Source organism: Equus asinus, chromosome 24 (assembly GCF_041296235.1).
Source record: "Equus asinus isolate D_3611 breed Donkey chromosome 24, EquAss-T2T_v2, whole genome shotgun sequence".
NCBI classification, from domain to species: Eukaryota; Metazoa; Chordata; class Mammalia; order Perissodactyla; family Equidae; genus Equus; species Equus asinus.
In genome coordinates this window covers 44849201-44873314 of record NC_091813.1, presented here as the reverse complement: position 1 = coordinate 44873314, position 24114 = coordinate 44849201, and the positions used below count along the sequence as shown (strand labels likewise).

Genomic DNA, 24114 nt, shown 5'->3' with positions numbered 1-24114 from the left:
GGACTGTAAATGGGAAGTAAATTGTCCAAAAAGGAAATACATTCACTTTTTCTGGCCTCCTGGTAAACTAGAAAATCTAGGGGTTAGATAAATCCAGCTCCCAGAAGCCTGACCAGGATGTTGCAGAGAGAAGGGTCCAGAGGCTAAGACCTGTGAAAACTCTTTAAGGTACCTCAGCCAATCCCTTCACATCTCACTTTCAGACTGAGTGCTTCCTGTGCTTTCTGTGCCATAGCTTCCAGCTGCAGAACACTTCTTCCTCCCTTCTCCAGGCTGGCTGAGCCTGTGGCGTGCCTACGTCATTGCACTGGTGACACTGCGTCATGATTTCCTCACTACATGGTGAGCTTCCACAGCCTATGAATCTCAAGAACCTACCATGTGGTGATGGTTACACAACAATGTGAATGTACTTAATGCCACTGAACTGTACACTTGAAAATGGTTAAAATAGTCACTCTTGTATTATCTATATTTTATTATACACACAGAACCTATCACAGTGCTGGCACATACAAGGGCCTCAACAAAGGTTTCTAGGATGAGTGAGTGAGTTCAATGAGTCATAGAGCTAAAGATTCCTCCAGTTAATGCTGGTCCTTCCCAGGCTTGCTATCCAGTATTGTTGCCTCTAGTCACATGTGGCTGTTTAACATTTAAATGTCAATTCATTTAAAATTAAATAAAATTTAGTTCCTCAGTTGCACTTACCCACATTTCAAGTGCTCCGTAGCCGCACGTGACTAGTGGTTAACATATTGGACAGCACAGATACAGACCAGACCCATCCATGCAGGAAGTTCAATGAGACAGTGCTAGACTAGGGCTAGGGCGGCAAACTTTTTCAAATATTTTAACCTTTGCAGACCATACAGTCTCTGTTGCAACTACTCAACTCTGCGGTTGTAGTGTGAAGGCAGTCATAAATAATACATTAATGAGGGGGCTGGCCCCGTGGCCGCGTGGTTAAGTTCGCGCGCTCCGCTGTAGGCGGCCCAGTGTTTCGTTGGTTCGAATCCTGGGCGCGGACATGACACTGCTCATCAAACCACGCTGAGGCAGCGTCCCACATGCCACAACTAGAAGGACCCACAACGAAGACTATACAACTATGTACCAGGGGGCTTTGGGGAGAAAAAGGAAAAAATAAAATCTTTAAAAAAAAAATAAAAAAAAAATAAATAATACATTAATGAATGGGCATAGCTGTAGTCCAGTAACACTGTATTTTAAAAAAACAGGTGATGGGCTGCAGGCTGTAGTTTGCTGACCCTGCTCTAGGGCATTAGAGAATCAGAATAAACAGTAGCCAAATATGGAACTCTTTCTCTACAAAAAACTGTTGTAATGGGATTGATTATCTTGGGAGCACAACTGGTATTGCATGTAATACGGTGATAAGAAAATCGAAAGTAGAAACCATCACTATATAAAGGAGACAAGCGATTCTTGGGGAATAAGGCTACCCTGTGAGAGTGCTCAGCAGCCTCATGCTCTTTTGTTATCATTGATGATAGTCTGCTGTGCTAAAATTTATTTTATTTATTTACTCTTTTTAAACACCATCTTATTCTGTTTCTGGATTTTGTCTATCATAATACATGGAGACAATGAGGGTAAAGATATTCCCATAGAAGTACTCTGCTGAAGATAGTGCCTCTGGTGATACAAAAGGAAAGGCAAAATCTAAACACCTTCACCTTCAAAGAAACCAGAGGACATATGATTCCACGGGTTCTATGAGCTTAAAGAGTCTGTTACACACTACTGGAAATAATCCTAGGAAAGTCACACTGGAACAACACACGTGGAAGTGAAACTTCAAGGTCAAGGCAAATGGTGATAGAGGAGACAGTGAGGAGCGTTCAAAGACATTCGGACTTAATTTTGGCCAATTTGGATCAATTTATTACTTTTACCTATCAAATATATAAATTTGCAAATATTATACACCCAGAGCTAGAAAAAAATCTTTATTGTAGAAACTAAAAAATAATCCTATTTTTCCCTGGGAAACAAGTTTTAACATGGCTTCTGATAATATGAGTGAGTTTTTTGGTTTTTTTTAAGATTTTACTTTTTCCTTTTTCTCCCCAAAGCCCCCAGGTACATAGTTGTATATTCTTCGTTGTGGATCCTTCTAGTTGTGGCATGTGGGACGCTGCCTCAGCGTGGTCTGATGAGCAGTGCCATGTCCGCGCCCAGGATTCGAACCAACGAAACACTGGGCCACCTGCAGCGGAGTGAGCTAACTTAACCACTCGGCCATGGGGCCAGCCCCGAGGTTTTTTTTTAAGGAAGTGCAACGCTATGTTATAAGAGGGCAGACCACATGACTCTAGAAATTGCTACACAATATACACTCTATTGAATATAAAGCATTTGCTAACAGTAGAGCTATTGCAACACATTCTGAGAAGTGAAGGGCTTTAGACACTAGACAACTCCACCATGAAAATTTGCTAAATCTTGGCTATGTTTACATCATCTACTATGAGCTACAACCTACATTTTTCTTTAAATTCTGCAGAAAAATAAATCTTACAGCCCCTCTGGGTTGGATATTCAAGGGTCCCATTACTCTTACAGAGAGGAAGTTATACTGAATCTCACCTATTACTATTATATTTTATCACTCTAGAAACCATTGTGGCAGTATACATAATCAAACTCTGTGGCAAATACTAGTGTTTTCTTTCATGAACACACATATTTGTATTAAGAAAGAGTCCATCAAGTACCAGGAATAAAAGTTCTGTGTCCTTAGCAGCGTCCCTTAGCCCCTCTACATCATAGGGGATATTGAAATGGGAGAGCAGGCGCTTCAGCTGAGGTTTCAGTTCTTCTGTTTCTGTTGTGTGTCGGGGCAAGATGAAAGCAGCTTCTGTTCTCGTCGGCTCTGGGAAAAGTCCAAAATCAACAGCATTAAGATCAGTAAACACCAGAAGAGAAAAGGGAGAGTCCTTTGAGACAACTGGAGGCAGGGCCTCCTCTGCTGATGGGGAAGGCCATTCTGCTTCTTGCCCAACCTTCTCCCTCACAATCCACAGGCTGCACTGTGCTCAGCCAGGCCTATCTGACAAACCTCTGGTGCTGGCTTTCTGGGGGACGTAGGCTGGACTCCCTTTTCTCACAGTCTGCAGGAGAAACAGACCCTTTGAGGAATGACTTAGTGGGAGCTGAACTACCTATAGGCCTTCAGGGTAAACAAAGAGTATGATTTATACATTAAACGACAAATTAGAAGGTGAGAGTCTTCACCTCCTTTTGCCTGGTTCACTTCTACTCATCTCTAAACACCCAGTTTAGACTCCGCTCCTTTGAGACACCTTCTCTGATTCCCCACAAATGGGTTGGCTGCCTCTCCAGGTACATCTGGTACATACCCCAAGCAAATATGTCACTCAGAGTAGAAACCTGATCAGGTTTCCAGTCATCTGTAACACAAGGTAAGGGCGCTAAGACTATTAAATTGATTCAGATAAGGAAAGTCTTTTAAATCATGCAATATTAAAAATGAAAGAAATCTTAGAACTCACTTAATCTGAAAGGCTTATTTTGGAGATGAGTAAATTGAGGTCTAAGGAGATGAAATGACCTAACATGCAGACCCACACTTAAGGCCATAACAGACAGGTCTAGCACTCAGCGTTCTCGACATCAAATGCATTGCTTTTCACCTCTCTCTTAATTTCCTATTTATAACTACAGCAATAATAACACCTAAGAAAAGTGTTTGCTATTTTTTTCCACCAGAAAATATTAAATTAACAGTTGTTTATTAAGGAGATATAGCTTTCTGGTATGCAGAAAAATTTCAAGCAAGATTATGTGACAAAACAGCACATGTGCAAAATCACAATCTTCTTTTCTCCACATAACCCTAGGGGAAAGGAGACTAATTTCTTACCTGAAATGCTGGTATCCATACAGCCTGGAGATGCAGAACCCTGGATGTCGTCAACACGGACCTTTTCATCCTCCTGACCAACCTCAGGGAGTTCGTTGACTACACTCAGGACTTTGGAGATGGGCAGATACTGGAGGGCCTGCAGAAGGGCACGACCAAGAGGCCGCATGTCAACTTGATTCTCACAGAAGCTTCCAGACTTTGGTTCAGGAGCAGCCCTTTGCTTTGACAGAGAAGGAGGGAGGTAGAGGTGGGCCTCAGCAACCTGGCTAATCATGAGAGGCTAAATCTGGAACTGGGAGACCTGGCGCTGTCACCAGCTCTGAGCTACCTTAACCTCTGGGCAGGTCTGCATTGATCAAGCACCCCTAGTGGACAAGGCACTGCGTGGGGTGCTAGGGACACAAAGATGAACAAGACATGAACCAACCTCAAAGAGTTCACAGTTCAGTGGGGGACCCAGACTTATGAGCAGATTGTTACTACAACACGTGAGTGGGAAGAGATCCCATATCCTATGGAATCAGAAGTAGACCCCATCGTGACTGACTGATGAAGGGATGATGTGAGGATGTGGCCAGGTTTCTGGTTTGGGTAACTCTGTGGTTGGTGGTATCACTGAGGTAAGGCATGGAGAAGTCGGGAAAGATTTAGGGGGCAAAACAATAATCTTTCTAAAGTGAAAATGTGACCACTTCACCCCTTCTGATACCTCTAGCCTGGGTTAGGGGTTCTCCCCTGCGACACTCTTTACCCTGTGCTTATAATTATTCTATTCTTTCTTATCACATTGTATTTCAGTTGACAATTTGTTTAAACTACCATCCTGGGACCCAGTTACTTTCCAGTAAAGACTATACCTTCCCAACATGGACCAGGATATGTACCTGGCATACATTAGAATTTCATTAGGTATTGCTGAACAAAAAAGTGGATCTACATTGGTGAGCTAAATCCTGAACAAGATGATGACACAAGAACTTACAGAGAGAATAGGAACTAGCACAGCAGAGACATCTCTGAGAAAGCTAAATTAATGGAGTGATTTCATTAGAACAAGGTTCCAAAAGAATAAGATTTCAAGGAAAAAAGCTAGTGACCCATTATTTTCCTGTCATTTGTGGGGCGGGTGGAAAATAGAAACTGACAGTTCAAAATGAGGTGACAGATGTGAGAAAACAATGTGCTGACCATCCTGGGAGGGCACTGCATCGTCACATTACTGTTTCACGTACCTTCAGGTAGTGGTGAACAGCCTCGAGTGAGTGTAGGTGACACACTAACCACTTTGTGTAGATAGTCAGGTCTTCCTGTGTCACTAAGTTAGGTGGATTGTTTTTTCCCATAAGGAAGTTTTCTCGTGCAACAGACAATCTTTCAGCTCTCTGAAGGGCATCGTTGTACTCCTGCATAATGTAGGCAACTTGTTTCTATTTAAGAGAGAGGCAAAGACAGAACTTGGTTATTTGCAAGCCTTATTCTCTGAGGTCAATTGCCTCCAAGCAAAGGGTAATGCTATTTGGGGGCCAAATAAGGGGCTCTTGGAATATCAAAATTCTTCCACATTCTGAATTTGACTGACAAGGGCAGTAGTCACATTCTTAGGACTTTGAAGGAAAGAGACTCCAGCAAAGGTCAGTGCATGAGGATGTTTGCTAACTGCAGTTGGCTTCTCAGCTTTTTACCTACAGCAGAGGAGACCAAGTCTATGAAGGAAAGTGCATTTTCTGTCATATAAATCTTCCTTCTAATCTTATTCTTAAAAATAGGTATCATTATCTTCTGCCACAGTCAGAATAGGCAAGTAGGTACATGCATTAGTTCCTTTCCCATCTTCAGCTGTGACTTAAAAAAAATTGACAAGTTACACTGTTGATGAGAATATAAATTGGTATGGAAAACAGTATAGAGATTCCTCTAAAAAATTTAAAATAGAACTGCCATATGATCCAGCAATCCCACTTCTGGGTACATATCTGAAGGAAACAAAATCAGTATCTTGAAGAGATATCTGTATTCTGTCTTTATTGCAGCATTATTCACAAAAGCCAAGATATGAAAACAACCTAAGAGTCTGTTGATTGATGAATGGATAAAGAATATGTGGTACATATATATTACCACATTATCATGGGATATTATTCAGCCGTGAGAAAGAAGGAAATTCTAATATTTGCAACAACATGGATGAAGCTAGAAGACTATGCTAAGTGAGATAAGCTAGACAGAGGAAGACAAATACTGTATGGTCTCACTTCTATGTGAAATCTAAAGAAAAAGAAAAGTCGAACTCATAGAAGCAGAGAGTAGAACAGTGGTTACCAGGAGTTGCGTGGTGGGGTGGGAGAAATGTGGAGATGTTGGCCAAAGGGCACGAATTTGCAGTTATATAGGATGAAGAAGTCTAGAGTTATAATGTACAGGCATGATGACTATACTTAATAATAGAGTATTGACAAGCTTATGGACCATTTGCTTTCATTATGACAAATAGTACAGGTTCTACTCATAGGCTTCCTACCTTGTAAAGAGGATAAAGTTGCTCCATGATCTTACTGTGCTGGCAAAACCTCTTCCACCTAAGCATGTGTAAATATTTACTCTGGGCCAGCTGAGTAATTCTCTCTGTATAATACTTTAACAATGAGAATAAAAATGAACACTTAGTATGCAATTATAACAGGAAGACTGAATTAAGTCTCAAGAATACTAACAATAGGAAACTCTGGTTGTTTTGGAAAGAATGATTTTTTCTATATGAAGATCATAAAATTAGGAAATCTGGCTCATGATTCCATTTGAATTTAAATAAAGCAAGTAGGCATTTCTAAATCTATATGATCCATTGCCAATCCAACAGATTGTAGTTTCATTTATCAGTTAGTGAACAATTTTCGCAGTGACAAAAAACCCTGTAAAATTGTCTAAAGTTGAGCTTAAAATTTCTTAAAAACTGAAGTTATGAGTCTAAAATACAAAACACTTTACAGGTAAATTATAGCTTTTAACTTTAAATTTTATTTATACTTCAGAGTAGTTAAATAAGCCAACTCTTTTAAAATATTTTATTTCTGATAATAAAAATAATATTGGCTATGATGGAATAAGTAGGACCAGACTTACCCTTCCATCATAAACAACTAGAAAATAGGACAAAATACAGGAGACAACTGTTTTCTGACATGGGACAACAGACAATGCAGGACTGTGGTCCTTGAGAAAAAGGAAACAAATGAAATGAGCCCAACAATCACTTTGGTTTTCTGCCTAAAGAAGGCGGTTTCTGAACCATGGAGTAGGAAAGGGAATCCTAAGCAGAGCCCAATGGTCTCTCTGAATTAAGGAGAGAGAAATTAAAGTTTGAGAAGTCGAATAAACTGAAGTTTGCAGGGCAGAGTATTGGAGAGGAGGAAGTTATATAGACAAGGGGCTCCAGAAACCTGCAGAGAGACGCCTTTGAGTTCATTGCTGATTATTACCCCATACATACAGAGGGTGAAACTCCATGAGGCTGTGCAAAGAACACTGACTAGGAATTGTAAACTGAACAGTTCTCAGAGTTCATACGGGGCTAGGAGATGTTCAATTTCCAGTCAGACAGAATGAAGAGTCCTCAGTGAACACATGGGGCATTCACTGGAGATGTCAGAGGGGTCACAATTTAGTAATAAGGATAAACTATCTCTAGAGTAAAGGTTACTCAAAACCTGCTCTAACAAAGCTTAAAACCAAGCCTTGAACGTATGAAGCTGATCTACAACTTATTTGCCTGCCAGAATAAAGTCCAACACTCTTCAAGGGAGTACAAACGAAATCATCATTCAATAATGTAAAATTGCAATGCCCAGTGTCAAAAGAAATTGCTAGACAGGCAAAGAAGCAGGAAAATATGACCCATAAACAGGAGAAAATTAATGAAGAGAAACAGATCCAGAAATGGCATCAGCGATGAAAATAGCAAAAAAGGACTTTAAAAAAGCATTATTAATATGCTCAGCATGTTCAAGGATTGAAAGAAAAAATGTGAACATAATAAGGAGAGAAATGAAAAACATCAAAAATACTCAAATAGAACTTGTAGAAATGAAAACTACAATATATGAAATAAAAATTTCATTGGATGGGACGAACAGCAGATTAGATAGTGCAGAAGAAAACATTAGTGAACTTGAAGATATCGTAATAGAAACTATATAAAATGAAGTACTGAGAAGAAAAAGACTGAAAAAAATTAATACAGCCTCAGTGACTTATGGAACACTATGAAGTGATTTAACACATGTGTAATTGGAGTCTCAGAAGGAGCGATGGACATAGAAAACATATCTGAAGAAATAATGGTGGGGCCAGCCTGGTGGCGCAGCAGTTAAGTTCACATGTTCCGCTTCGGTGGCCTGAGGTTCGCCGGTTCAGATCCCGGGTGTGGACATGGCACTGCTTGGCAAGCTATGCTGTGGTAGGCATCCCATGTATAAAGCAGAGGAAGATGGGCACAGATGTTAGCTGAGGGCCAGACTTCCTCAGCAAAAAGAAGAGGATTGACGGGAGATGTTAGCTCAGGGCTAATCTTTCTCAAAAAAAGAAAGAAAGAAAGAAAGAATGGTTGAAATTTTGTAAAAAATTGATGAAAATAATAAAATCACAATCCAAGAAGTTCCATCAACTCCAAGCAAGAAAAACACAAAGAAAACCTCATCATGGAACGTCACAATCAAATTGCTTCAAACCTTTGAGAGACAATCTTAAAAGCCACCAAAGAACAAAAGGACACATTGTGTTGGGAAATGGAAGCCAGAAGACAATGGAGCAACATTTTTAAAGTGATAAATGAGAAAAACTATCAACCTAGAATTCTATATTGAACAAAAATACCTTTCTAAAATGAAGGCAAATAAAGACTTTTTTCATAAAAACAAAGACTGAGAGAATTTGTCCCTGGCAGATCTGCACCACAAGAAATGTTAAAGTTCTTTAGGCAGAAGATAAATGATATCATATGGACATCGACTCTGCCAAGGTTTCTCAACCCCAGCACTGACATTGGTGGTGGGGGCTGTCCTGTGCGTTGGAGGATGCTTAGCAGCATTCCTGGCCTCTACTCGCTATATTACAGTGGCAACCTACTCCCATCCCCAAATTGTGACAACCAAACATGTCTCCAGACATTGCCAAATGTCCCCCATCTCCACCCTCCCCTTCTCTGCCATGAGAACCACTGATAATATATAAAAGAAAGAAGAGTGCCGGAAATGATAGTGAAAGAGAATCCTGGGTGAAGGTAATGACAAAAGTTTGACTTGCAAATAGAATCTCAATATCTTTTGTTTCTTTGTGATTCATTTATTAGTAATTACCGACTAGTTGCTAATGAACTAATTTGTGTGCATAGCGAGGATATAACTTATAACACCAGAGCAAAGAACAAAGAATTTTAAAAACCAAAACAATATATGCTTATTATAAAAAATTTAGAAAATCTATAAAAGTAAAAAGAGGAAATTCATTATCCTGCTATCCAAAGACTGATTGCTAACATTTTGGTCTATGTGACTCTTCTATGCATTACATGGCCATTATTATGATACCTACACACACACATATACACACTGGTTTTTGTTAACCGATGTTACACAAGAACATAATAATTCCTTATTCTAAAAAGTGTTTAATGGCAGAAGAAGATTCTATCAAGTATTACAGCATTTTTCTTAACTCCTTCTCCTATTGTTAGACATTTAGGCAATTTCATTTTTTTCACTTTTATTATAATGCACAATAATAATCTTTATGGAAAATCTTTTTCCTCGTGTCGTGAGTTATTTTCTTGAAATTTCCAGAAATATCTCCCCAAGGTCAGCCAACAGCTTTTTAAGGACTGAGACAATCTTAGTCAATGTTGTATTGCCTCATAATACCAGCATAGGGACTAATTAGTAGAAACTTGGTCAATCGTTTAGCAACTGTAACCAAGCTGAACTTAAGTAGGGCATGGGTCTCTAACAAAGAAGAGTGTTTACACTAAACAAGTTCTGCAAACCACACATGTAGAGAAAATCCTACCAGAGGATATACCACAAAGCCAGCTTTGTTCATACATTTCTACTAAATTCCAGATCTGTCTTTCAAATTGCTTTTGCAATTTTTGACTCTTACCTGCAACAAAATCAAAGGTAAATTTTCAGCAGTGTACTCTCTTCTCAGGCAGCTCTCTAGCTCCCTCTGCAGGACATCTGCTTGAACAACAAGGGGCTTTGACTCGGCCACCTGAACCCCAGGCAACAGAGCAGGCAAGCAAAGGGGAAATAAGAGAATAAAATTACCAGTGTTTATGACAAAAACCGACATACGATTTCCTGACAGTTTTTACACAACACATTATGCTGTTATACCTAGGTTTCCAAATAACGATTTTTAAAGTCACAAATCAAGGATCTGTAAAGTTTAAAACATCATAAAAATCAGATCTCTCTGAAGAAGTAGTGACCTGCTCTGCTCCAGCAGTCAGCTGAGTACTGGGTTAGTTTGTTTTCATAACTATTGTCAATAACATCAACTGTTTGTTTGCAAGAATAAACTTTCCTGCTAAGAGTTTCCAACAAGTCAGCAAAATCTAATTTATTGTTGTATTGGAATTGCCCGCTCTCTTGCTCACCTGGAGAGTTCTCTTTAGAGCCAGTTCCCTCTCTCTTCTAAAGTAAGAGACGTCCTTTGGTATTTGAACAGAGCTGCAGAAAGGTATATGCAATAGAAGCTGTAATTATAGAAGCTGAAATACATCAGATTATAGATAGGCTCCGAGTCCTCCATAACTCTGCAACCGCTCATTTCTAAATAAGTATATCATACTATACTGGATTGCTGGGGGCTAGTAAAGGCCACATGCTTTCGTCTTAGTTGGAATCTCTCTTGTGTACACCTCATGTTTGCTAAACCTTTCCCTGGGCCAATTTTCCTTTCCTCCTCCCCACACAGTCATAGTCTTTCCGTCTATGCCTCTCTGTTTCTGACTCCAGAGTACAGGGAGAGACACAATGGTGAGGATTTTTCTTTCCCCTACCTGTGTTCCCTCCAGGAACCTCATCTTTAACAACTACTGTGCTCATCAGATCTCTATCTTACCCTAGTTGACCATGCAACCAGTATCTTTTAATTTAAACAAAATATTTTGATTTTTTGGTTCTTGCTCAATTATATGGGGGTGAAAATGACCCTTAAATATCAAACATGAAATACTTTGGAAATTATTTTAACCACTATTTCTGCATCAGAATAATTATTTATCTCTAGGAAAAACAGCAGAAGTGCCTGCTTCAGCAGCCTCGTGGACAGCTGTCCAAGCTCAGTCAAGAGGAAGCTGTTTGCATCATGAGCTCTGACACCAGGAGGCACAAGCGGCCCTGCTGTGGGGCCCAGTGAGAGGGTGGGACCCTGGGTCAGGAAGAGGGGAGCTCTCCCCATGTGGTGTAAGATACACCCCAAGTCTTGGCAGCTTTGGGAACATCAGGGCACAGCAACCCTGGTGCAGACGTCACTTTCTTAAGAAGGGACTTTGCAAACGTTGGCAAGGTAGGCACAGCAGGTAATTCTGGAACACATGTGAGAAACTACCTCGAGGTTTGAGGGGGATTGGAGGCAGCAAACTTTAGGTTAATGTTGTTCATATGACCCTATCGGTCTCCATGGATAAGTTTTAAGGGAAGGTGAAGTAGAGCATTAGTTTGTATGCTTGCCAGCAGCTCCCCCAGTGGAGGCAGTGGTCCTGTGAAAAAAGCACCAGGCTGACAGTCAGGAGGTCCCTCAGCCACGTGAACATAAGCAATCCATTGAGCCATTTGTGTTGAATTCCCAATTGAAGTTGGAGAAAATGCCTCGCTTATCTCCTCACATCTTGGCTTTGGTGGAAAAAATGAGGCAATCTCTGAAAGGGCCTTGAGAGTAAAAGCATTAATAAATCAAAAGTATACTTTCTGTGATGACTAGGTACCCGAATGCTGGCTGCAGCCTCATGGAGGTAGAGAACCAGTAACCAACTAGAAAGGGGACAAGCTACTAACCAGGCAATTAGGGAAACAGAAGAAACGCATCCCTTGCCTGCCCTCTTGTCTTCTAATTCTTTGGCATGCTGGGAAACTGGGAGGGTCCTGGCCTTAGAGCCCCACCCCTCTCTTACTCAGATCATGTCTTTCCTGTCAGTTAACCTCAAAGTGTCTGTGAATGACCTAAAAGAGACTGGTGAACGTAAGTGGTGTGTACATCAAGCCACAAAAAAGGAGATTCACTCATTTGTTTGTCAACATTATTCATACAGCATACATTCATTCATTTATTCATTCAGCAAGTGTCTATGAAACACTTAACAACTACAAAGACCTGGGCTTATGGGGGTCAAATGACTAAGACCCAGTCATCCTCCAGATCTCAATAGATTCTTCAGTCTAGCGGGGAATGAGAATGCCAAGGTGATTACCAGGAGAGGACATTTTCCATTTTCCTTGGACTCCAGAACCTGGCAAGCAGAAGGCGCTCAATAAGTATTTGTTGGAGTAATAGATTCTTCTAGGTGCAGTGTTTAGTGGTTTGGGGGAGTAGAAAAATATAGGTATCCAGAGATTTCCCATCACTCTGTCCTAAAAGGGACTTCAGAAAGCCTTTCTTATCGCAATGTATGATGCCACTTGCCTGATGCGCTGATGTTTAAGTTGTAACAGTATCAACTCTTGATCTTTGCATGGTATTTCCTAATTTTCAAAGTGCTTTAACATGCATTATCTCAATTAATCTTTATAAGGTAGTCAAGATACATATTTTTAATCTCTTTTTTCAAATAAAGAAATGAAAGTTGAGAGAAATTATGACTTGCAAGATTCCATTATCCTTTCACTTTATCACACAATCCTCGCTTCATCACACAATCTTTGATTTGCTTCATACAGTCAAGGGCTTTAAACACCAAATTATAAAACACAGTGACCACTGGTTCTACAAAATTGTCTTTGGCGCAAGGTACTAACGCACATATTTCCTGCTGCTTCTCCTGATCTTCCATCCCCAGCCCCCACCGTGCACACTGTGTTTACTCAGCTATGCAACCTAACAGGGTTCTTAAAACTGTTCCTCTTGATCAATTGTGGCAGTAACAGAAACAGAGGGATATGAAGGTCCTGGGTCCATAGACTTGACAGTTAAGGGCTGAGCTGGCTACCCCGTTTCTCTAAAGGAATTTGATTGCTATCGTTGGCAGCATTTACCTACAGAATAGCTCCTAGCAGAACATCGTCTTGCAGAATTCATCAGCAGGTATCTTGCAGAATTCATCAGCAGGTATCTAATACTATTTCACTTTTGAAATTTCTCATCAAAATCAAGGTCAAATTCAGGGCGGCCTGGTGGCGCAGCAGTTAAGTTCGCACGTTCCGCTTCTGGCAGCCGGCCCGGGGTTTGCCAGTTTGGATCCCGGGTGCAGACACGGCACCACTTGGCAAGCCATGCTGTGGTAGGCGTCCCACATATAAAGTAGAGGAAGATGGGCACGGATCTTAGCTCAGGGCCAGTCTTCCTCAGCAAAAAGAGGAGGATTGGCAGCAGATGTTAGCGCAGGGCTAATCTTCCTCAATAAATAAATAAACAAATAAATAAATAAAATTTTTAAAAATCAAGGTCAAATTCAATTAAAATACTATTGGAGGCAATGAGAACTCTTTTCACTGATTATGATTTTTATACATAATAGCTTCCGAAACTTTAAGACAATGGTATTTGTGAAATGCAAGAGCACTTTTCCATTTTCTTTGGCAGGACATTGCCCCTAAATGCCTTGACAATTCTAGAATATAGGAAAACCTAGGGACAGCAGTCAAGTCTGAGCTTGAGATAATGCCAATCGTCCTAATAAAAAGAAAGAGGGTGGATTGATGGAGATTATGGGTGAGAGTGAGGGTTAAAAGCCCTGAAGACTCTGCCTTCTCACAGCCACCATTTACCTATAAGCTCGATGAGCTGTTCCCTGAAGAATCTCCTTTTCTTCTATCTCAGACTTCAGTTCAGTCAATCGCACAGCCATTTCTTTCTCCAACAGCTGGACCCTTTCTGTGGAAGTGATCTTATAAATTTCATCCATGGTTTGTGTTTACTGTTTCTCTGTATCCTTGAAAAAGAAGAGCACAAAGCTTGTGGCTGATCCGTTGGTGACTATTACCCAGTGTATGAGACTTTGTCTATCTTTGTCCAAGAAATCATGTCAAGTTTGTGGAAATGCATGCTTTTGCAATGTGAAGAAATAGCCAGACTAGACTGTTGTTGCTTGATGATTTAATTACCATTTAGTAAACAGTAGAGAAAACAAAGCTTAGAATCTCCACTGACCATATTTTTATTCAGCCCAGTTCACCTTCAGCAATGTCTCTGCTCCAGCTTTGACTGTGGGGGTTTATTAAATGGGAATGCATCCCCCTCGCCCAACACCTATAGTTTTCCTAAAGGCTACCGGGGATTACACACCAAATGTTATGAATGGCAGCTATTGTTGACATCTAGTATTGCTTCAACAGGAACAAACAATAGGTGTGTACAGGATCCCTCTACGTGACTAAGGATTTCTCCAGAAACCTTTCTGAAGGCATGAGCTTCTGACCAGGCTGGAGATGCTGTGGGTGGAGAGCCATCTAACCTGATCCTATCCATGCACTTTCGGCTTTGGAAGAAAATCATACTTATGCACTTGAACGTGTTTTCTTAATTTTGAACACATATTTACCGTACTGCTTTTACCATTAAATAAAATAGTTGATAACCCTCCCCCATCCCACCCAGTTCACAGCTTGTCAAAAAATTCAACACAATTGTTTCCTAAGTACTTACTGTCAATATTCTAATTAACAACACAGATTAACTGCATGACCCAGAATGGAACCCATGAATTTCAGGAGATTCAGTAGATGATGTGTGTCCTGATGATGCTACTGCTGCCCTTACCCGTCCTGGACAAGTAGGGGTGCAGTCACTCTTAGGCCACATTAAAGAGGTTTAAAATATTTAAACCTTCCTTTTTTTTTCCTTTGATATTTCTAAGATTTTCATATTTTCCTTTCATTTTCTCAAGTTAATCCGCTGCCATCTCAACAAATAATTAAGCTGCAGAGATGCTTTGTGTGGAGGCTTCCTCTGGGAGACTATTTATTCTTTTTATAAATATTAAAAATGGAAATGAGCACCCACGTTCGGTCTAGGTTGCAAACGTGCGGAGTAATAAATCTGTCATGTTTGGCACGCTGCTGGAGCTCAATAACACGCACTGTTGTTGTTCTTAGCAAAAGTAAAATGTTGTTATGAAAAATATTTGCCACTTGGCAGTGTCCTTTCAACTTAGGCAAACAGTTAAACAGCTGCCTTAACAGCTGCTTTCCAACTGGCAGCCAAGAGCAGCAGCAACATAAATTGGCTGATTCTTTTCCGAAGGGATGGACGTTCTGCCTTCATTTCCTGGTTAGTTTCAACACTTCACAGTTCAGAAATGAGAACATTTAATCCTGCACCATTTAGCTTGCTACAGTCAAGTACAGTATTCACAAAATTAGCATAAGGAGGGGTCAGTTTTTGACAACTGTCCACGAAATGGATCCAACCCAGAGGAATCCATGCCTGCGGAGCACACATGTCTAGCGTTAAAGAGACAAACGGCTATTTATTTTGGGAGAGAGGATAGGGTGGGCTTCATTCATTGAGCATCTACTCTGTGACAGGCAGGCATCGGGTCCTCATTTAAAGTCCCAGAAAAGAGATTCTCGAGAATTGCTTCAATAGTGTTTTTTTTAAAAAAAGTACATTTAATTAACTATTGATGGCAAACATCTTTTATTATGTGTTTAAAAAGTGGTAAAATCTAAGCTCTGTGAGAAAGATTAAGATTAGTTTGAGGAGAGTTTGAGGGTGTTCAATGGGTGGTTAAAGCAGGCTTCAGTGGGGTTAAAGCAGGCATGTTTAGAAAAGAAACATTGTGTAACTTTAGACTGTGCTAGAAAAATGTATAATGCATGTCAAAAACTTCAAAGTTATTACTAAAAGAATAGAAATGCAACCTAGAGCTTCCCAAACAAGTGGGGTGGGAGGTAGGACTAGGTCTTTTAAATCCAAAAGAAGGCAGGAAAAGAGAAAAAACAAGGAGAACAAAAAGAAGTAAGTTCAAAAATGGCAGGAATTATAATAAATGCAAATGGACTGAGCCCATACAGCAAAACAAATGAATCAGCACAGCTTTGAGCATTTTAAAAGCCCCTTAAATTTGGTAATGTGATGTGTACCAAAATAAAACAATGATTTTTATTCTAGCAAATACCAGAATTTAAACAGATAAGCAAGCTGGCCCCACATCACCACATTGTGGGGCAATTCGATCTTCTTCATGAAGAGTTGCACAGATAGATACTCTGTAATTTCCCTGGGTAAACATTTTGATGCTTCGTCATCTTTGATCATCAAAATGTTCTTTCTGTTTGCAAATGAGATTTCTCCTATTTTACATTACACGCCATCTTCTGGATCAGTAGGGTAAGGTTAAGCTGTTTTAACAAGAAGACAGTCATCAATGGCTTAAAGAACAAAATTGTTTAAGTGTGTTTAATGTAACAGTGCTGATGTGGATGTTCCAGGGGAGTGAAGCAGCTCTGTTCCTCGCAGGCATTCAAGGACCCAGGTTCCTTCCAAGTGAGCTTCACCATACCCTAGGCATTGTTCAGACAGACGCATTAGGGTTTTCTCTTCAGTGTGGCTATAGATCGTGACTTTTGGTTGGGTGAGGAGATACAGAAGATAGACACATTTGATGGCCTGAATGGAATAACCTGCTTCTACTTCTTGTTTACTGAGAGTTCGGTTTTTTTCTTGAATGGATATTGAACTGTGTCAAATGCTTTTTCTACATCTATTGAGATAATCATGTAATTTACCTCATTTGTTTGTTAATGTGGTGAATTTCACAGATTTTTGATTGTTAATCCAAAACTGCTTTCTTGGAATAAACCCCACTTAGGTATGATTTTTTATCTTTTTTTAAAGAAAAGTGGGCTCGATTTGCATTTATGTTCATAAGAGAAAATGGCCTGTCATTTTCTTACAGTGCTCCTGTCAAGTTTTGGTATCAAGATTATAATGCCCCCTGAAAAACAGTTGTTAAGTGTTCCTTTCTACTCTATTTTCTGAAAAAGTTTAGGATTGGTATTGTTTCTCCCTTAAATGTTTGGAATAATTCACTTAAGAAATATCTCAGCCTGAATTTTTCTTTATGGGAGAGTTTTAAAATTACATTCAATTATATTGAATCTGTAATTTATATTTATTTTTATATATTTATAAATATTTATAAATTTATATTTATATTTCTATAAATAGAAAATAATTCATATTTTCTATTTATTCTTGTGTTCATTTTAATAATTCTTTTTCCTGAGGAAGATTTGCATTGAACTAACATCTGTTGCCAATTTTCTTCTTTTTGCTAAGGAAGATTTGTCCTGAGCTAATATCTGTTGTGAATCTTCCTCTTTTTGTATGTGAGCCACCACCAGAGCATGGCCATTGATGAGTGGTGTAGGTCCATGCCCAGGAACCGAACCCAGGCTGCCAAAGTGGAGCACACTGAACTTAACCACTGGGCCACCAGGGCTGGCCCTTAATAAATTTTTTTAAAAGGACATTTCATCTAAGTAGACAATTTTTTTGGTATAAGGTAATTCATAACATCCTTTTACATTTTTAACAGCTTTGTTGAGATGTAATTAACACACCATACAATTAACTCACTGAAAGTATACAATTCAACGATTTTTAATATTCACAGTTGTGCAAGAATCACCACAATCCATTTTAGAACATTTTCATCACCTGAAAAAAGAAAAAGAAAAAGAAAGCCCATATCCATTAGCAGTCACTCCCCAGTTTTCTCTAAGCCATCCCACCCCTAGTAATTGGTAACCACTAATCTACTTTCTATCTCTATAGATTTGCCCATTTTGGAAATTTCATATAAATGAAATCATGCAATATGTGGTCTTCTGTGACTGGCTTCTTTTATTTCCCATGATGTTTTCAAGGTTCATCCATGTTTTGGTATGTATCATTATATCATTCCTTTCTATGGCTGAATGATATTTCATTGTATGGTTATACCACATTTTGTTTAGTGGTTCATCAGTTGATGGAAATTTGGCTTTTTTCCACCTTTTGGCTATCATGAATAATGCTGCTATGAACATTCATGTAAAAGTTTTTGCTAGTCTGTTTTCCAAAGCAGCTGTACCATTTTATATTCCCACCTTCAATGTAGGAGAGTTCCAATTTCCCCACATCCTTGTCAACCTTTGTTATCTGGTCTTCTTTTTTTTCAGTTTAGCCATCCTTATGGATGTGAAGTGGTATCTCATTCTGGTTTTGATTTGCATTTCCCTAATGGCTAATGATGTTGAGCATCTTCTCATATGCTTACTGGTAATTTGTATATCTTCCTTGTAGAAATGTCTGTTCTCCATTGTTTGCCCATTTTCTAATTGAGTTTTTAATTTTTTTATTGATGAGATGTGAGTTCTTTATATATTCTAGATATATTCCCTTATCAGATACATGATTTGCAAATATTTTCTCTAATTCTCTGTGTCACCTTTTCACTTTGTTGAAGTTATTATTTGAAGCCTTTTATCTTTTTGATGTCTATAGGATGTGTAGTGCTGTCTCCTTTTACATTCCTGATATTGATAATTTGCTCTTCTCCTTCCAGATCTTGAGATGGAAGTTTACATCAATAATTTTTAACCTCTCTTCTAATGTTTGCATTTAAAGCTATAAATTTCTTTCTAAGCATTGTTTTAGCTGCATTACCATTTTGGATATTATGTTTTATTTCTCACTTAAATATTTTCTAATTTGCATTGTGATTTCTTCTTTGACCTGTAAGTTATTTAGAAATGGTTCTGTTTTTCTGTTATTAATTTCTAGTGTGATTCCACTGTGGCCTGAGAATGTACTCTGCATGATTTCAATTTGTTTTAATGTTTTTTGTTTTTTTTTAAAGATTGGCACCTGAGCTAACATCTGTTGCCAATCTTCTTTTTTCTTCTTCTTCTCCCCAAAGCCCCCACCCCACCAGTACATGGTTGTATATCCTAGTTGCAGGTCCTTCTGGTTGTGCTATGTGGGACGCCACCTCAGCATGGCCTAATGAGTGGTGCTAGATCTGCGCCCAGGATCCGAACCAGTGAAACACAGGGCTGCCAAAGCGGAGAGTGCGAACTCAACCACTTGGCCACGGGGCCAGCCCCTTGTGAAAATATTTTAAGCTTGCTTTATGGTCCAACATGGTCTATTTTGGTAAATGTTCCATAAACACTTGAAAAGAATACATATTCTGTTGTTGGGAATACTGTTCTATATGGGTCGATTAGATCAAGTTGGTTCATAACGTTGTTCAAAGCTTTTATATCTTTACTGATTATTTTGTCTGATTTTTATGAGATATTGAGATAGGTATATTAAAATCTTTGACAATGATTATGGATTTGTCTATTTCTCCTCTTAATTCTGACATTTTAGTTTTATATATTTGAAGCTGTATTATTGGCTGCATACAAACAGGATTGTAAGTTTTTTCATTGAATTGAACCTTTCATCATTATGACGTGTCCCTCTTCATCTCTAGTAATACTTCTTAAAGTCAAATTTTTGTATTAGTAATACAGTCATGCAAGCTTTTTTTTTTTTTTTTTGCTGAGGAAGATTTTCCCTGAGCTAACATCCATGCTAATCTTCCTCTATTTTGTATGTGGGTCACTGCCACAACCTGGCTGCCGACAAGTGGTGTAGGTCCACACTGGGGAACTGACCCCAGGCTGCCAAAGTGGAGCATGCTGAACTTAACCACCAGGCCATGGGGCTGGCCCCAAGCTTTTTTATTTTGAGGATTAGAGTTTATATGGTGTATCTTTTTAATCCTTTTAAATTATCTGTGTCTTTTTTGTCTCTTGAGTCCAGTCTGAGAATCTTTGTCTTTTAATTGGGGCATTCAGTTCATTTACATTTAATGTGATTACTGTTATAGTTGGGTTTAAATGCACAATCTTACTACGTATTTTATTCATTTTATTTATTTTCCTATTTGTGCCATCTATTCTTTGTTTCTTTATTCCTCCTCTCCTTCATTACTTTGGATTAATCAAGTATTTTTATTATTCTGTTTTACCTCTTCTATTAGGTATTTAATTATACCTGTTTGTTTTCTTTTGGTAGTTCTCTAGAGTAGTGGTTCTCAACTTTAGTGTGCATCAGAATCACATAGAGGACTTGCTCAAACATAGGTTTCTTGGCCCAACCTCCAAAGGTGCTGACTTAGTAGGTCTGGAGGAGGCTGGAGAATTTTTGCTTCTAACAAATTCCCAGATGATGCTTATGCTGCTAGTCAAAGGATCACACTTTGATAAGCACTCCTCTAGATTACAATAAGTGTCTTTGACTTATTACAGCCTACCTTAAACTAGTATTTTTTTAACGACTGTCCAAAGAATAAAAACCTTACAATGATTAAAGTCCACTTCCCTCCTTCCTACAACTCATGCAACTGATTTTTACTGTACTTCTTCATATAAACTCCACAATACATTTTATTTTTTATGCTTTGAAAGTCAACTAAAGGTTTTTACCCACATATTTATCTTTTCTGCTGCTCTTCTTTCCTGAAGAGCCATGCTTCCAGTTGGGTTCATTTTCGTTTAGCCTGAAAAACTTCCTTTAGTATTTTTTATAGTGAGGGTCTGCTGCTGATGAATTCTCTCAGCTTTTATTTGTCTGAATAAGTCTTTAGTTTACTAGGATTTCTAAAGGATATTTTAATCAGGTATAAAATTGACAGTTTTTTTTTTCTTTCAGCACTTTAAATGTCTTTTAATTGTCTTTTGGCTTCCACAATTTCAGTCAGAAAATCAGTCATCTGTCTTCCTGTTGCTTTTTTAGAAAGTGATGTCTTGTTTTCTCTTGCTGCTTTTAAGATTTTATCTCTGTCTTTCAGCAGTTCAGCTATGATATACTTTTGGTTTCCTTTGTATATATCCTTGCTGTGTATTGGGGTTCACTGAGCTTCCTCAATGTTTGGGCTGATGTCTGTCATCAATTTTGGGAATATCTTGACTTTTTATCATTTCAAATATGGCATCTGACCCATACTCTTTCATTTTTATCGTTCTGTGACTCTAATTAAACATATGTTTGATCGCTTGACTGTATTCCACATGTGTCTTATACTTGGTTTTATTCTTTCCATTCTTTTAGTCTCTGTGCTTCTTTGGATATTTTTCTATTTATCTGTCCCCAAGTCCACTAATTCTACTTTTTGCTCAGTCTAAGATACCGTTAAAACTATCCAATGAATTCTCAATTTTAGCTATTGTATTTTTAAACTCTATAACGCATATTTTATTATTTTTATAGATTCCATTTCTGGCAAAATTATTCACCATTTTGTCCATCTTTTTCTCTGCTTCCTTGCACATATATATGATAATTATTTTAAAGTCCTTGTCTGCTAATTTCAACATCTGGACCATCTATGGGTCTGTTTTCACTATGTGTGTTTTGTCTTATCCCTCACATTTCCCTGCCCATTCTCGAGTCTTATAATTTATCATATGCTATATTTGGTATAAAAAAGAACCAACAGGACTAGTAATGATGTTATTTTCCTTCTTAAATTTTCTCCCTTTCTTCTGTGGGATACATAATTTGAAGGACTGATCACCTCAATCCCATCAGGAATTGACTTGATTAGGGCTGAACTCTGGTTTTAGCTAGACTCTCTACCTCTTCTTTGTCCTTTTTCCTCAGGTGTGGCCCACTTGGACTTTTGATTGATAGCTTTCAGCCCTTAAACACTATATGAGATTCAGTTCTGCCCTGTAGAGGTTTTAATTTAGCTCATTAGCCTCCTGCCTCATGCAGCTCCAAAATCTGGAAAAATGTCTTGAGAAGGAAGTTGGCCAGGTGTTTCATGCTGGTTTCCTGTCTCTGGTGGGATTTTGTATGCTGAGCACTGTGCACAGACTTTACTCTGCCTTTGCAATCCAGCTTCTTTCTTGGGTATGGCCTTCTGAGGCTTTTGATTGACAGCTGAGCTTTTCTCTTTCTTCTCATCCCTGAAATTCTGTCCTTCGAAGGTTTTGAGCTTAATCTCCCATCACCAAGTTCAATATCTGGCAAAAACTTGAGAGAAAGATCTGTCATCTGTTTGATGCAGTCCCTCTCTCGAGCAGTAATTCATCTCCTAAGCACCACAAGACTGCTGGTTTTATTGTGCCTTTCTGGACCAGTTCTCTAGTCTCTCTTATACTCCAGCATTCAGCAAATATCCAGTGGTATATTCCAGACTTCAAATCTGTCATGCCTGCATCCACAGCCTTCAAAAACTCACCTGCTTCTCTTTGTCCCTGTAGAGTCCCTATGCCAAAAACAGAGTCACTGTGACCAGAATTGGCAAATGCTCTAAGGAATAAAACAGCCAGGATTGTCAACTCACCCAGCAGGGCTCTTCCCTTTCTGGAATTTTTGTTCTTCTAGTCTTTGTTGTGTTTATAACTTTTCAGTGACTTTAAACATATGACTTTGTAATTTATCTGTTTTAGTGGGAGCATCACCTTTCTATTAAATCTTGCCTGAAGTAAAAGTCTTGATACTTACTTGAGAAGTACTACATACAATGTACTCTGATATTTTCCACTCTTTTTCATTAAAAACAAATTCCTGGTCACAACCCACTCTTAATCAATGTCAGGATCCACTATGAATCACAACCCACATTTTGAGAAAAACTGGTCTCATAGATCTTTGGGAAAAACCAAGGTGTTTGGCTGTTTGGAAAAGGCTTATCTAAGGGATATGGATTATATGAAACTCAATCCTTTTAGTATCATACAAATTCTTTTTTGTTTGTTTTTATTGAAGAAGAAGATTAGCCCTGAGCTAACTCCTGCCAATCCTCTTTTTTTTTTTTTTTTTTCTGAGGAAGACTGGCCCTGAGCTAACATCCATGCCTATCCTCCTCTACTTTATATGTGGGACGCCTACCACAGCATGGTGTGCCAAGCCGTTTCATGTCCGCACACGGGATCCAAACCAGCAAACCCCAGCCACTGAAGCGGAACGTGCTCACTTAACCGCTGCGTCACCGGGCCGGCCCCAAAGTATTATACAAATTCTTGAAGTGTGGAATTCTGCCTCTATTCTTCCTTGAGGTCTGACAAAGTCAGCTTTTGCATCCAATTTAACTTCTCACTGAGATGACTTGGCAAATTTAATTTTATTCTACCCTTTCTCTCCAGTCTTCTTTGTCACACAAAATGAAATTTTCATGATTTGTCTTAGTCAGTAGTATTATAACCCCATAAATTCTAAGTTTCTATTATTTTGTCCACAAAGATATGACAATTTCTTTCAAGAAAAAATAAAAAATATCCCTGTTCTCCAAATTACCTCCCTCAAACTTTGGTTTTTCCTCCTGGATTGGTATGTCTTTCACCATAAGTAATAATAAACTACCTCAGTATTTGTTCATGGAAGGATTTTTAACTAGCAAGGACCAAAAGCAGCATGTGTGGAAGCAAAACTGACATATTGCTTTGCTGCCGTTATCAGTAAGTGTGTACATCATAATCGGAAAATGAAACAACTTGCACCGTGAGAGAAGTAAAACAAGCAAACAAAACCAGAGTCACTGCGCCTAGTTTACTGTCCCAAAAGAATCCTTAAGTTTTATTTATGTCACTGACTCTCTGATAAAAGCTACTTTATCACCAACTTTTGCAATGTCAATAGCTGAAGATTTATGATAAACTTTGTGTCTGAGAAGCATGTGAGAAAATTACTATCTTTTCTACCATGAACAGATTACTTGGTAATGTTGGTAATTTTTTCCCTCCTCTTTTGTATTTTTCACTTGATGAACCAGTTCTTCTAAAACTTGGTTTCTTGTGAACTTTTCTTGGAACTAAACCTTTCTTTTCTAAATGCTTCGTCTCATTATTCCTTTGACCATTCTATCGATCCTATCAAGATTTTACGTATTTATTTCCCAGAGGTGTGTTTCTCACCTGCCAGAGCCAAGTAAACTGAATTGTCCATTAAGAGAAACTCAACGGCCCTTTGAGGTGTATCTTTTTCCAGTCCCAGGGTGAATCTCC

The 24114-nt window shown here is 38.8% G+C and overlaps 1 protein-coding gene across 3 annotated transcripts in view; it reads right to left on the bottom strand.

Moving 5' to 3' along the window:
• Positions 1-24114, bottom strand: part of LOC106829732 (uncharacterized) — a 165397-nt gene that overhangs the window by 129185 nt on the left and 12098 nt on the right. For 2 of the 3 annotated variants that reach the window (XM_070496708.1, XM_070496709.1), the window contains exons 2-8: positions 13891-14054; positions 10563-10635; positions 10064-10174; positions 6432-6545; positions 5146-5340; positions 3911-4049; positions 2742-2899 (exon numbers count right to left, since the gene is read on the bottom strand). In XM_070496708.1, coding sequence (XP_070352809.1) covers positions 2742-2899; positions 3911-4049; positions 5146-5340; positions 6432-6545; positions 10064-10174; positions 10563-10635; positions 13891-14027 — 927 coding nt within the window. In that variant the 5' untranslated portion in view covers positions 14028-14054. The remainder of the gene's footprint in view (positions 1-2741; positions 2900-3910; positions 4050-5145; positions 5341-6431; positions 6546-10063; positions 10175-10562; positions 10636-13890; positions 14055-24114) is intronic. The other variant, XM_044757278.2, reaches the window with a different exon arrangement.